The sequence below is a fragment of the Eurypyga helias genome, unplaced genomic scaffold (assembly GCF_000690775.1).
Source record: "Eurypyga helias isolate BGI_N326 unplaced genomic scaffold, ASM69077v1 scaffold2321, whole genome shotgun sequence".
NCBI classification, from domain to species: Eukaryota; Metazoa; Chordata; class Aves; order Eurypygiformes; family Eurypygidae; genus Eurypyga; species Eurypyga helias.
In genome coordinates, this window is record NW_010232563.1 from 5,758 (window position 1) to 18,811 (window position 13,054).

The 13,054-nt window shown below is 42.0% G+C and overlaps 1 protein-coding gene across 1 annotated transcript in view; it reads right to left on the reverse strand.

The window, feature by feature from the left end:
- Positions 1-267: 267 nt before the first annotated feature.
- The window catches only part of ULK2 (unc-51 like autophagy activating kinase 2), a 38,361-nt gene continuing 25,574 nt past the window's right edge, over positions 268-13,054 (reverse strand). The window contains exons 15-26 of the mRNA XM_010161414.1: positions 11,847-11,992; positions 11,542-11,622; positions 8,430-8,716; positions 8,120-8,313; positions 7,503-7,612; positions 6,529-6,681; positions 5,598-5,806; positions 4,139-4,317; positions 3,109-3,227; positions 2,573-2,730; positions 1,053-1,188; positions 268-951 (exon numbers count right to left, since the gene is read on the reverse strand). Coding sequence (XP_010159716.1) covers positions 884-951; positions 1,053-1,188; positions 2,573-2,730; positions 3,109-3,227; positions 4,139-4,317; positions 5,598-5,806; positions 6,529-6,681; positions 7,503-7,612; positions 8,120-8,313; positions 8,430-8,716; positions 11,542-11,622; positions 11,847-11,992 — 1,840 coding nt within the window. The 3' untranslated portion in view covers positions 268-883. The remainder of the gene's footprint in view (positions 952-1,052; positions 1,189-2,572; positions 2,731-3,108; positions 3,228-4,138; positions 4,318-5,597; positions 5,807-6,528; positions 6,682-7,502; positions 7,613-8,119; positions 8,314-8,429; positions 8,717-11,541; positions 11,623-11,846; positions 11,993-13,054) is intronic.

Below are 13,054 nucleotides of genomic sequence, written 5' to 3' on the forward strand. Positions count from 1 at the left end.
AGACAAATAGGTATAAAATGGAAAGGTTCACATGAATACAAGTTTGTACAGTTTGTTTGAGAGTCTTCTAGAAGCTACATTTGAAATTCTGAAAAGAATTTTATGTACACTGAAATGTAATTCAGCCAAGTCCATTGTGCCTTCTTTCTCTCATTTAATATAGTTCTTCAAAAATGAATATACAGTTGCTTTAGTAAATTAGTGCAAAACAAAAATATTTCGGAAGAAGATCATCAAATTGTAGCCACATCAGCCGAAAATCCACGGGGGATTTTGCAGAGAGGGAGCACAGTTTCTTCCATCACCACCTCTACCCTGTGTAAAAGGGCACCTTCTCGCCATCCCTCCACACGACAAGCTGAGCCCTGCCTACAACCTACGAGCTCCGACACAAGCCAGCTTAGCCCCAGAAGCTTCCAACAGCACTTGCACATGGTTAGGGTTTCCCAAATTCGCTCTGCCACATTTTACTGACCATTTAAAAATGTTTTTTTACAAACTTTTGAGGAAATCTTCTGAGGGAAATGTCTTTTTGTACCTGATGCAGAAGGATCCACTCTCTATAAACCTCAGGAGGAAAAAGCAAACCCCTGATCATTCGAGTTCAAAGCACACGTACAAGGATCAGTCTGAAATGTGAAGAGAGATTCTTTTAAATTCTGTTGCTAGGAAGAAAAAGGAGCTGCTGTATCAGTAAGGCAAGTGTACTTTTGGAATTTCTCCTCTTTGAATACGCTGCTGTTTCTTTGGTAGTCACCACAGAACTGTCAGAATCATCTTCCACGTGGGGCAGAACAAGGACAACAATTAAGCTGTAGTCAAAAAAGTGCAGTATCACTGATGTGGTCCCTTATGTTCACACCATCTGGTCCTTGGGATATTCCTACTGCTCATATACAGCCACTGTGCTATAGCAAAGTGCGGAAAGCCTTCGCTCGATGCTAGATTTATCTGCAGAGAGAGGTAAAAAATAGGTGATGACCTCAGCGTTATTTTACAAGGCATTAATTCCACGTAATTTTCAACGTTTTCATTATTTATCATACACTTACACTTGTGTACGTTTTCTATATCTGCAGGGTCCTGCAGTATTTTAGTCAGTCCTTCCAGCAGCAGGGCTGCTTTGTGGTATCGATATGTGATATCTTCAGTTTGCTGAAACATCTCATCCAGAGCTGCTGACTGAACCTGGAATCATTCAGGAGATTCAGTTACATAAACGGCATTAGGCAAGTAATGAAGTGAAAAACTCAAAATGAACGATATAAAAGTGTCACTCAGAAACTATTTTCAAGCTTTAAGGTAGCTGATCTGTTGCTGTAACTGTAAGACAACAAAACGAAGTCTGAGAGGACACAGCGCCTGCATGGTGTTAACTAAGGACATTCTGCACATACAAGCTATAAAAGCACTTCTTGATCTTTTGTTGTAAGACATGTAAACACAATATATGAATAAATATCACAGAATCATCAAATGGTTTGGGTTGGAAGGGACCTTAAAGATCTTCTAGTTCCACCCCCCTGCCATGGGCAGGGACACCTTCCACTAGACCAGGTTGCTCCAAGCCTCATCCAGCCTGGCCTTGGACACTTCCAGGGATGGGGCATCCACCGCTTCTCTGGGCAACCTGTCCCAGGGCTTCCCCACCCTCTCTGGGAAGAACTTCTTCCTGATATCTAATCTAAACCTCCCCACTTTCAATTTAAACCCGTTACCCCTTGTCCTGTCACTACAGGCCCTTGTAAAAAGTCCCCCCCAGCTTCCTTGTAGCCCCTTCAGGTACTGGAAGGCTGCAATAAGGTCTCCCTGGAGCCTTGTCTTCTCCAGGCTGAAAAAGCCCAATTCTCTCAGCCTTTCATCATCGGAGAGGTGCTCCAGCCCTCTGATCATCTTCGTGGCCTCCTCTGGACTCGCTCCAACATATCCTTGTTCTTATACCTACATTCTCTTGTAAAGACAACTAATGTGCGACTACACCATTAGCAGGGTTAAGCACAACACTTCCCAGCATCTTTTGCGTCACAACTATGTTAAAAAGACTTCCCTCTCATTTAAAAAAAAAAAAAAACCCAAAAAAAAAAACCACCCCAGCAGTTAAAAAGCAGTTTCCCGTATGGTTACTTCAGTTTCTCCATGGCAGACAAAATATATCAATTATATCAAAAGCTTCCACATGTTTGCTACCTTTTTTTGCTTTTTACAGACAGGCTGATGTTCTTCCAACCGACCAGGGAGACTGATGAAGCTACTTCTGTTGCTGCTATGCTTTAATAAGCCTGACTGGATGAGACTTCAGCACAGAGGGCTCTGTGGCTTAAGAGTTCATTTCCTACTGTTTATGTACCAAACGTGCTGATGCAGGGGAAATGTCCCTGAGGAACAGTATCTGCCAGGAACTTTAGCCACAGTTAAGGCAGGGCAGGAAAGAGAGCGAAAGGAGTAATAAAAATTACCACGAGCAGAATTCTGGAAACATACATTCTGTTTTCTGGTTGTGTACAAGAGGTACGTGAGAGAAGGAAGCGATTCACCTCCCTGTCCTATCACTTAGGTAAAAGGAGCAACTTACCATTTCTACAGCACAGCTGTAGATGAGCTTCTCTGCAGTTACACTGTTGATTTCATCAATGAACCTTTGCTTGTCCGAAAAGAAACGATTTAACTTTTCCGTCAATTTCTTGCACATGCCGATACAGAATTTGTATCTCTCGTTGAGGCTTTTCACAACTGGAAGAAAGGTAAGAAGAAATTAAAAACCAAAAAACAAAGCCCAAAAAACCCACACAGCCAAACAACAACACTGCCTAAGTTTGGCTTTCCTAGTGCTGGGAAAAGCCAATCTGTTTCAACCTGTGCTTTTAATGTTATTTACTCTGCCACTTCTATGAATTAGGTACATATCAAATAATTCCCATTTCCAGTTAATAACTGCACATTTCTTAAGTTTCTAGCTGTATCTTTGTTTACTATCAGAATTGTGCAACGGTACATATCTGCAATTCTCTTGTACAGAAGAAAACAAACAAATGTTGCAACTTAAGCTCTGAGTGATGTATCACCAAAGAAAATAGACAAGCAAAACAAATTTGATTACGTTGCATCTACCTTGCTTAACAGCAGTGGATGGGTTCAGTTTCCCAGATTTGACCTGTGCTTTGGCAAGATGCAGAGAAGATGCTAGTAACTGGGCGGCCTTCATATACAACACCAGCTGTTCTACTTGTCTAGAAAGGGGGAGGAAGGAGAAAAAAAAAAAGAGTAATTATGTATCAAAACACCTTTCTTGAACAGGCTGGAGCCGTGGGCAGACACCACTTTTTAATCACAACCCTACACAGGGCCCAGCAGCAGCAGCAAAGGAAGACAGATGTTTAAAATGCAACCAGCCCTCCCTTCCCTTCCCAAACAGTGTCACGGGTTGAGAGTACAGCTGCTCATCTAGCAGCTGCAGCAGCCAAGGCCAACTGCTTTAAAGCAGGCATTTCAAAAAGGAACACTTATCTGTGGGGACTAACTGCCCGAGGTCAACGCCTTACCACAAGTGGCTGGGTGGATTTTTCTCGCAGAGTCATTTCCCTATGCCCCTGGAATTCTCAGCTGTGAGAAGCAAACACTTTGCAGGGTGGGTATTTTTGGTGGTGTTTTTCAGGAAGAAGGCAGGAAGTGGAACTGCCCTTTCCCACCACTCCAAATTTCTCACATTTCTCCTTGCTTCTGATTTTGTATTAGGGTGCCACTAAAAAAAGGTCAAGTTTGGACACTCCATCCCAACCTTCACCTCAGTGCTACTGGCCAAGGAACAGAAGAAGGCTCCGATCTGACAGAAGCTGGTACACAAATTTCCGGCTCAGAAATGCTACAGTGCTCCTCAAGCCTGAACTCCTCACTACCTTCCCCAACCTATGGGCCAGGTCAGAAAACACTGTCCTTTTATCTGTCTGCTGGCAAATGCCTCTGTATCCTTTGTTCTCTCTTTCTGATCGGTCTTTGGTTGTTAAAAAAATGTATTCCTGTAAAATGTTCTATAGAGTAAAACAATCACTCCCACCAAAGAGAGGGCATAGCTTGCCTGAATACGTTTTTGATGAATTCAGTATTCACTAGTTCTCCTGATGCTATCTGACAGCATACTTACCCCCATTCTTTGCTGAGCTGGCTGATCTGATCAACAACTATGCTCTCCTGGATTTGATACAGCGATACTGCAGAAGTACACAGGTCTGGGTTTCCTCCTCGCACTGCTGTCAGATCCAGAACGCACTCTGTAAATGTCAGCATCATGTTCAGATGACGCAGGGTATCTGTATGTTCTCTCTGTCAGAGGGAAAGATGACAACACTTTAACCATTATAAGCTGTAAGGCAAACAAGGACACTCCAAACTTGCTAATCATTTCAGGATTTCTTGGTATGGCAATTCTATGCAGAAATCACAGTGTAGTGGAGCCAGTGCTAGGGACTACAGAACCAAACGGGTCCGAACAGATCAACAGATATTAACTTGTTCTCTCTTCATTAATGATTTCAAGACACTGTAGCTTATACTTAAGAGTCTTTCAACAAAGCCAAAGAACTGGGACATGGATTTCTGTGTTTGCTGAAACCTGAGCAACTAAAGGAATCACAAGTGGGACATATTACTTTTTATATTTATCAGCAACCCAAAAATATGCTCGGCACTTGTATGAGAAGCCAGGGGGAACATTTGGCTTTTATTATACACCAGACTTGATACCTACAAAAGAACTGATCTAAAGCTTCATACTTATCTGCTTCACTCAAATTTACACTTAGATCTAGAATTATATTGTCTTAAAAGGTGGCTGTTGCCAGAGTTTACAATTTGAACTAAACAATTTCAATTGGAGCTAAAACTCCCTGCTTCTTGGTGACCAAAACAGGTATTACATGCATCGCCTCTGCGAAAAATGAAATAGCCTTCAAAACTAATCAAACATTAAGTAGCAATATTTATAATCTTTGCATTAGTAATGAAGGTTTAAACACATTTTAAACTCTATCTGTGGGACAAAACCAGCACACTGTCAAACATTCATACTGTAACATATAGATTCAACAGGGACCCAAACACCTTCCAGCAAGATGAGAATGAGAAACCGGAACAGCAATCTGCCTTGAGAAATTCACAGTCCAAGGATAGCATTCTGGTGAAAGACCACCCCAATTTGTGGTTTTGAGGTGTCACTCCTCCACACGTTTTAAAAAATATAGGACACACTTCCCACGAGCAGGATTTAATGTCATCCACTGACTGTGAAGCAGCAGTTAAGAACAACGCCCAGAGGGGCAGCGCTACTGTCAGCGCCCATGTCCAGAGACTTGGCATTAGAACAGAGGCCTCTTTGGAAGGCTCTGGTGAACAGCATGGGCATGTTCCTTGGGTTGGGAAATGCCAGGGGTAACGACCAAAGAGAAACTGGCCACAGTTGATACAGGAATATTATCAACATCTTAAAAGGAATATGTGAAATAGCTTCCCCTTCACTACGAAGTGCACTGAGCATTCCTGTGTGTACCATGTCTCTGTTTTAGCAGCATTACACATTATAAAACATTAAATTATTTTTTCTATACCTCCATTAAAGTTTCCTCAGGCAATTCAGGAGCTTCAAAAGTGATAAAGCCCTCTAAGCTGGGAGGCGAAGTACCATAAGGCATGTACTTCAGACTCGGAGCTGCCTCGGCTCCCGGAGGAGAAGAACCCATATAAATACCAGGAGGAGAGCCCATATATACACGGCCACTAGTAGAGCAGAGAGACCCTCCAGAACTGTTTGATCCAACTACAAGAAAAATAACACACATATTCAGTCTAATCGGTGGTCCCATCTCGCAGCGCTGGGACTGCGGATGACAGCAAATGACAAATCAGTAGTCATCACAGATTCACTCTTGGGAGGCTCTCCTCATTGTTCCTTGCATCACTCTGTAGAGAATGCAAAGGCGACACCTTAACCAACAGTGACTTTTCGTAACACAGATTCTGGGGAATGGTTGACAAGGATTCCAAGGCAGACAGTCCAATAGTACAGACCAAAGGTTGTGCCACAGTTCACAAGAGCACATTGCGGCAGGCTCCTGCTCATCCTGAGCAGATGAAGATACCTTGAGATCTTTGGTATCTGGCAACGTAGCCAACACATGCCGAAACGGAGTCGGCTCACACCCCTTGCGTGTGGTTTCTGGTACAACGCACAGCAGCAGGTAAAAATGCAGAATTAGATTTCTAACTTTTCCTCTCCACCTTTGTCACAGAGATCTATTATACTCCCTGAGGTAGAGTAAAGCTACGGACCCGGGTTATGCACTGTTGCACTGTAAATCTGTGCCACCGGCCCTCTCTTTAGGAGAGAAAAGGCAGAAGTAACCTGATACTAATCTCTACTTTACAGAGTATGGCCTAGAAGACCTACTGTGCAAGGCAGTGATCAGGTATACTAGCCCAGGAAGTGGGCAAGCCTAAATATTGCACTTAAAGCAGTCCACAGTTGTCAGCAAGTCTTACCTGAGGTGGTTCTGGTTCTGAGGACCATATGGGTGCAGGTAGGAGGGGTGGCGCTGCTTGGAGGGGACCCAACAGTAAACATGACAGCCCGAGAACTTGCCCCGCTTCCCATGGAAGGAGGTGCCATTGCAATTCCATAGGTCCCTGCCGGAGCTGGAAGAGAATATTTCAGTAAGTTAGCCCCTATTACATATAATCACACCAGTAAGTTATGACATGCAGCACAGTGGAGCACTGCAACACAATGTGCTTTGATGAAGATCCAAGACTTGGACTAGTTAGAAGTTCTGACAGCAAATAAAGCAAGCTGACTGGATAGCCCTGGTGATACACAAAGAGTCAAGATACAGTCTACACATCTCTTTTTACTTTCAATCTCTCTGCTCTACTCTCAGATACCTAGAAAAGAGCAACAGAGGCTCCATCTGAGAGCCTGAGGATGCCACCAGCCCTGCAGCAAGAGAGACAACAGAAATGCTAAAGGCAGACCATGCCAGGTCTGGAGGCTAAAGACACTGCAGAACTCCTTCCATCTGTTCAGAAACAAGGTGGGAACTTCTGGTGGCCATGTGTGCCAAGGCAGAAGCTGGGGGAGGGAGGAGAAAAAAAAATGATCCAAAATTACATAAAATGGTTTTTATATGAAAACAAGGTGGAATTAGGAAATGAAACAGCCACAAATGATGTATTAAAAATGAAACTAAATTAAAAAAAAAATTCAAACCGCTCTAGCCAGTGTAAGCAGTTGAGATATTTCTGTGTTTAGCACAGAAAGAGATATTTTCCTGTCTCAGTTATTTTTAAAAGCTATGCTAAAGAAACAGAACATATTCCCTCAAAGATTAAAAAAAGCCTTCTCTACAGAGGCTAAAAATTGTCAGAACCAATTACCGAAGTTAGAAGCAGAACTGTATCTAGTTGGCACTCCATAAAAACCCTAACACAGAGTTTGGATGAATCAATCTGTTCCTTACCTGTATCCATTGGTCGCTCTGTATTGAGGCTGTCTGTACTGCCTTGATATAACTGCCCACCAAGGGTAGTCTTTACCTGCTGATCTGACAGCTTCCCCGTACTAACAGACCTAGACAGAAAAACACGAATTCACACCAAAGTTCTTCAGAAAGATCTTTCTGTCTAACTAGCAACTAAGGATAACGTTCAGATTCTTCATATTTATCAGAGAGATTTCTTCTACAAAAGTACAGAAAGTGTTGAAATCTCGCTGTTCATCACGGACCCACTGAAATAGAGCTAACCGTAGAGACCTTTTTCCTCTTAAAAATTTGCATTTCAAATTTTGTCATGCAGATTTTCAAGCAAACGTTGAACAGGCTTCATAGAGGCAATGAAATTCCATATGCAGATAAGCAAAACAAAAGGGAACTAGACAGCAGCACAAAGCTCTCCAGGAAGTCCAGGCTATATTTATACACAGTACAAAATGTTTCTGTTGTATACACCAAACCTCAGCATCCCCTCACAGCTCACTTTTTACATCCTCTTCTCCTCCACGCTCCTATGCACAATGTACATTCTTCTGCCAAGTTGCCTACCCAGCTCTACAGGTTATAAAGCCTACAGTGCCTACCTGCCGAATGTAGTTTTGCTGTGCTGTTCTCCTGCCTGCTTTTCACCTCCCCGGGTCGAGTGGAAGTGCGTGAAATCCCTTGGGTCAGTGATGTCTTTAGGCTGCAACGGCGTATCTACTGAGCCCTGGCGATTAGCCAGGGCCAGCAAGTTTGAAGATGCTTGAGTTTTAGGTATTTTGAAAGGAGCTGTTGCCTTTAAGAATCAAGACCAGGAAAAACAAAAGTTAGAATCCCAAAATATTCTTGGGAACAGTTTCAGGCAGTCTGTTAGCACTTGGTATTTTACTGACAGCGGCAAACTTAACAAACCTTAGTAGGAGAGCCAATGATTGTTGGTAATGGACTTTTGAACAGCCAGTCTGAATTCCTAGGTGACGATCCCATATGCTTGGTAGGTGATGTTCCCAGGCTAACTGGCCTACTTGGCTGTGGAGAATGACTGTATCCATACCCAGCGTAGGATGGGCATACCGGGTCTGAATGCTGCTTTCTGAGCTTCTGCTTGTTTTGGTAAATATCTGTGAGAGTAGGAGCACTCTGCAACCTTGCTCCCATCAAAAGCGACTGTGGAGACTGCGATGGTGGTATTGGAGAACCTGTGGGGATGAAAAACAATGATGTAAAATTCCATTTGCAGTACTTGCAAAACATATCAATGAAGCCCAAAATGCCAGAGATCAACATGAAACTGAAAGGAGGTGGGACTGCAAATATCCTGAGACGTATTTATTTGATCATCAGCTCACTAGACGGCAAGGAGAATGGGTTTAGCCCATTTGGACTAAGGCTACAGTACACTGATGAGACGTTCAAGCTGCCAAATAGGTGAGATTTCAGGGTGACAGCTGTACTGGCAGCTGCAGTACCTCTGGCAACCTGCATCAAGACAGATAAAGTGGTTGGATTCAGAAGGAACGGCATAACCAACACTGAAATTTCAAGTGCAGCCGCCAAGACTCTAGGTTGAACAGAGGGTCTCAAGTAGTGGAATTACATTCCTGCAAACAAGCGCGTGATTGCGACACTGCATGTTAATGACTTGTTTTGTACAGAATGACGTCATTTGCAGACACAAAAGGCAGCTCATCTCATGGTTTCTGCAAGAAAACTAGGTGCTAAAAAGAACCAAATTATTCAGGTGGAACAGTTTGGGATCATTACTTTGGGCAGTCATTTACTTTTTAGGCTGTCAGGCTGAATATTTTTCAAAAGCTTACTATGTACAAAGGAAGTTCACACTCAAGTATGAATGCAAAGCTTCTCCTAACACAAATAGAAATGGAAGAGCTCTAAGTAATCATTTAAACAGCGGGATTTGGGGAAATATCTCTTCTGAACATCTCGCCTACCGAAAGGTGCCCTTTCTCTTTCAAAATAAGGAACCTGAAATTTGATAGAATGCGCTCTTCCTTGTGATATTTTCATGTCTCATGATGAGGAACTGTGCAAAGTTACAAGCAGCACATAAGACTTCAGCTTTACGGCCACAGCTTCCCAGATAAATGCCTATCTTTAGCCTCAAGGAACTGACACTGAAGTGACAATTTCACTCATGTTTAAAAAAAAAAAAAGGCAAAACTGCAAATGAACCAAAGTAACTAGGTAAGATTTTTAAGAGCTGGCCAAGACAATCTTCTGAGACAGGCTCCATTTCATAAATGTATGCTCAAAAACACCACCACAAACTTCTTGTGGTTTGCTCGGTGAAGTGCCCAGCTGTTAAAACACATCTTTCACCCCCCTTAAGCCTATGCTTTTGCTAGTTAGATTTTGAATATGAGCTACTTCATCCTGATGTCATTCCACTCCATTTAACGGTATGTTTTAGAATAGCCTCTCTGCCTGCAGAGGGATCGAGTCTATTTCTCATTAACTTCCCAGCCAAGAAATTGAAATCCCTCTGCTCGTCTGCCTCAGAGCACTAAAAGCCCTCACCTGTAATTTCAGAAACCAGTCTTAAATCTCACTGGTGACTGTTCTAGTGTCATTGCCACCCCAGGAAAGGCTTCTCAATTAGAAGTTTTCCTCTGCTGCCACTGGCAGCAAGAGCAGCTCAATTAGTTCAGAAGCTACATTCCGACAGACATCTCCGGTCCTTAGAAAATATCAGTACAGATGACCTCACTTCACCCAGAAGCAAAACACAGCCTCCCATACCCACTGAAATGCTGACAAACAGCCTGGCTGCAATTTGTGGTATTTTACACACAGAAATAAAATTAAGAATTTGCAGAATTGGAATTAAAGAATTTGAAATTAAGAAATAAAATCAAGTAGGAAAATAATGTAGGAAACAGATAAAGAACTGAAACATTAAAACCTTACAGCTATAGAAACAGTGCTGTGGTCAGTTTGACACTGGCAAAAGGCACCAAACCAACAGCCCTACAAAATTCTATCCACAGAAAAGCAGCAGCAAGAAAAGGATACACACTGCTCTTTATTCTCTTCACACATGCCCTTTTCTGGTTTTCCCTTTTTAAGAGAAGAGACTATTTCAAATCTGAGGATTCACTCATTCTTGGCTTTTGCTGAGACTGCCAATGACATAGCAATTCCGAAGGCAGTTTTTGAGACACATACAGAACTTACTTCATACGGATGAAACTATTTCCAGGTATCTGAAATATGGCTACTCCAAGAAATAAAGGCTCCGTCATCTCAGATGATTTTGGAAAGTGTTTAAATAAGGGAAAAAACGCACAATGCAGCTTCAACAGCACCTCTTCGAAAGTCAAAATAAGAGCTATAACTGGTATTTTAGATAAAAAAGAAACTGCACCCAAAATGTGCTCAGAGCAAAAGAACGTGTTGCTGAATTGCATATTCGTATGCTCAATCCTTCTGGCATTACAGTGCAATTCCATCTTTAACAGCCTCAGAACATCTTCAAGTCCTGTTTCTTCCCTATTTCCCCCACCCTCACCCCTGCTGGCATGGTATAATAATTTATGGCTTGAAAAGCTTATTGACTGCTTAGCAACACTAACATCAGATCCCAGACAACTTCCTAAGGGAATGTGGAAAACGTGCTGCATGCTGTACACTGGCAGTTCCTCCCTATTCTGAGGACTGGCATGAAAAGCTGGTCTATCAAAACCAGATTTTGAGAAGTGTATTACTACCATTCCCTACAGTCCATCCACTTCCATCCCTGTTTAAAAACAGGCATTATCAGAGTTGCTTTTTCATCCTGAAAAGAAACTTCAGTCACTCTCGTATTGTGCAGGGAATTAGTTATGGGGAAAGGTGTCTCAATACAGTCACAACTGGACTCAGTTTCTACAGAAACTCAGCGCATTGCTTACCCAGCATCCCCTACTAACCCACACTAACACAGTGTCAGCTCCCCTCCCCCTTCACAAAACGCTGTAGAAGCTCTATCAAAACAGTACTGGTCACACTGCCCGAAGACACTCACCTGAGAAGTTTCTACTCCTCGATTCATGTCCTTGGAGCTGTCCGCAACAGCAGTGTCCCAGCTGCTCAGGTATGGTTCCAACTAGGCAAACAAAATCAAAATGTCAATTTACACTTTATACTTCACCTACAAATGAAGGTAAAGCAAAATAAAACCTGGTTAGTTTACTTCTGAGAGTCATTTAACAGAAATCATTTCTGCAAGTTAGGCAGATTTTGGTTTAAGATAATTCCAAGCAAGAATTAGTGTTCTGAACCACTGCTCCAGATAAACCTTTACTAATTGCTAAGAATTTATGGGCTTACCGAGTGGCGAAGGAGAATAGGGTCTAGAAGACCCTGTGGATAACCTGCGCCCCACACCCTGTGCAGTGTCCGCTGGTACTGGAGAACAGGAGCCCATCTTCATGAAGCCCATTGGGCTAGTGTTTGAGCGTCTCACAACTCCAGCTCTAGGAATGTTAAAAAGAATGGTTACACACTACAGTAACTGCAGTTCCTCGAGATAAGCTTCAGAATCCCCGAAGGACTCTCATGGCCAGTTAAAGAAAACACGGATATTTAAAGAGAAAGCTATTATGTTGAAGCTTATCAAGCTAATAACTTCAGCTGAGCTTCCCATACTGAAAAGAAGCAAGATCTAACTCCCTTCGGTCACATTGTTTTTAATTTTTAACACCATAACAGTCTGTTAACTGGAGAAAATTAAAACAGATATTCCTTAGCATGCTGGTTCCTGATCTTCAAACAACTCGAACATCAACCACTGAATTTTACAATCAAGTGAAATGTATTCCTGCAAATACCCATTTTTATGGTAGAAAAAAGGAGGAATCTACAACAAAGACTATGACAAGGTTTTGAGTATTTGGTCTGCTATACAGGTCAGATAACTGAAATCAGTTAAATAAATAAAATTAATAAACTTAAATATAGTTAAATAATTAAAATATATTTATGCAAGCATGATACAGTTAAATAAATTAAATATATATATATGAATAAAAAGTAATTAAGGGAAAGACATTTCCCCAAGTGCAGCAGCTATTATAAAATCACAGATCCTGAAAAAATGCAAGGAACCCTGGATTTTGTTTTAATAAAGGTCTCCAGAGTTCTGGGTAGTCTGTTTCTGAGTCTTTGACCTTCACCATCCCAACACTGCAGACCATGAGGCACAGAGTAAGCCTGGCACACTCGAGCTTTGTAATAAGACAAAAGGTTAACTAGCACGCCAAAAATCGTTTCCTTGATATTCTACTGAACAATGCATTCATCACTACATGAGTGAAAACAAACCCTAACTTATTACTGACTTTCTAGTTTATGATGTAATGCCATGTAATACACAAAGAGGAATAAGAAAGCAAGACTTCATCTTTTTACCTCCTTTTCATTAAAAAGTCTCTTCAGTATGTTTTTATGCAGAAAAAAAACAAATGACATCAGCAAGAAAGCACAGCCCTCTGTCAGGGTACAAAGACAAACCAGGACAAAGAAAAAGGAGTTAAAAA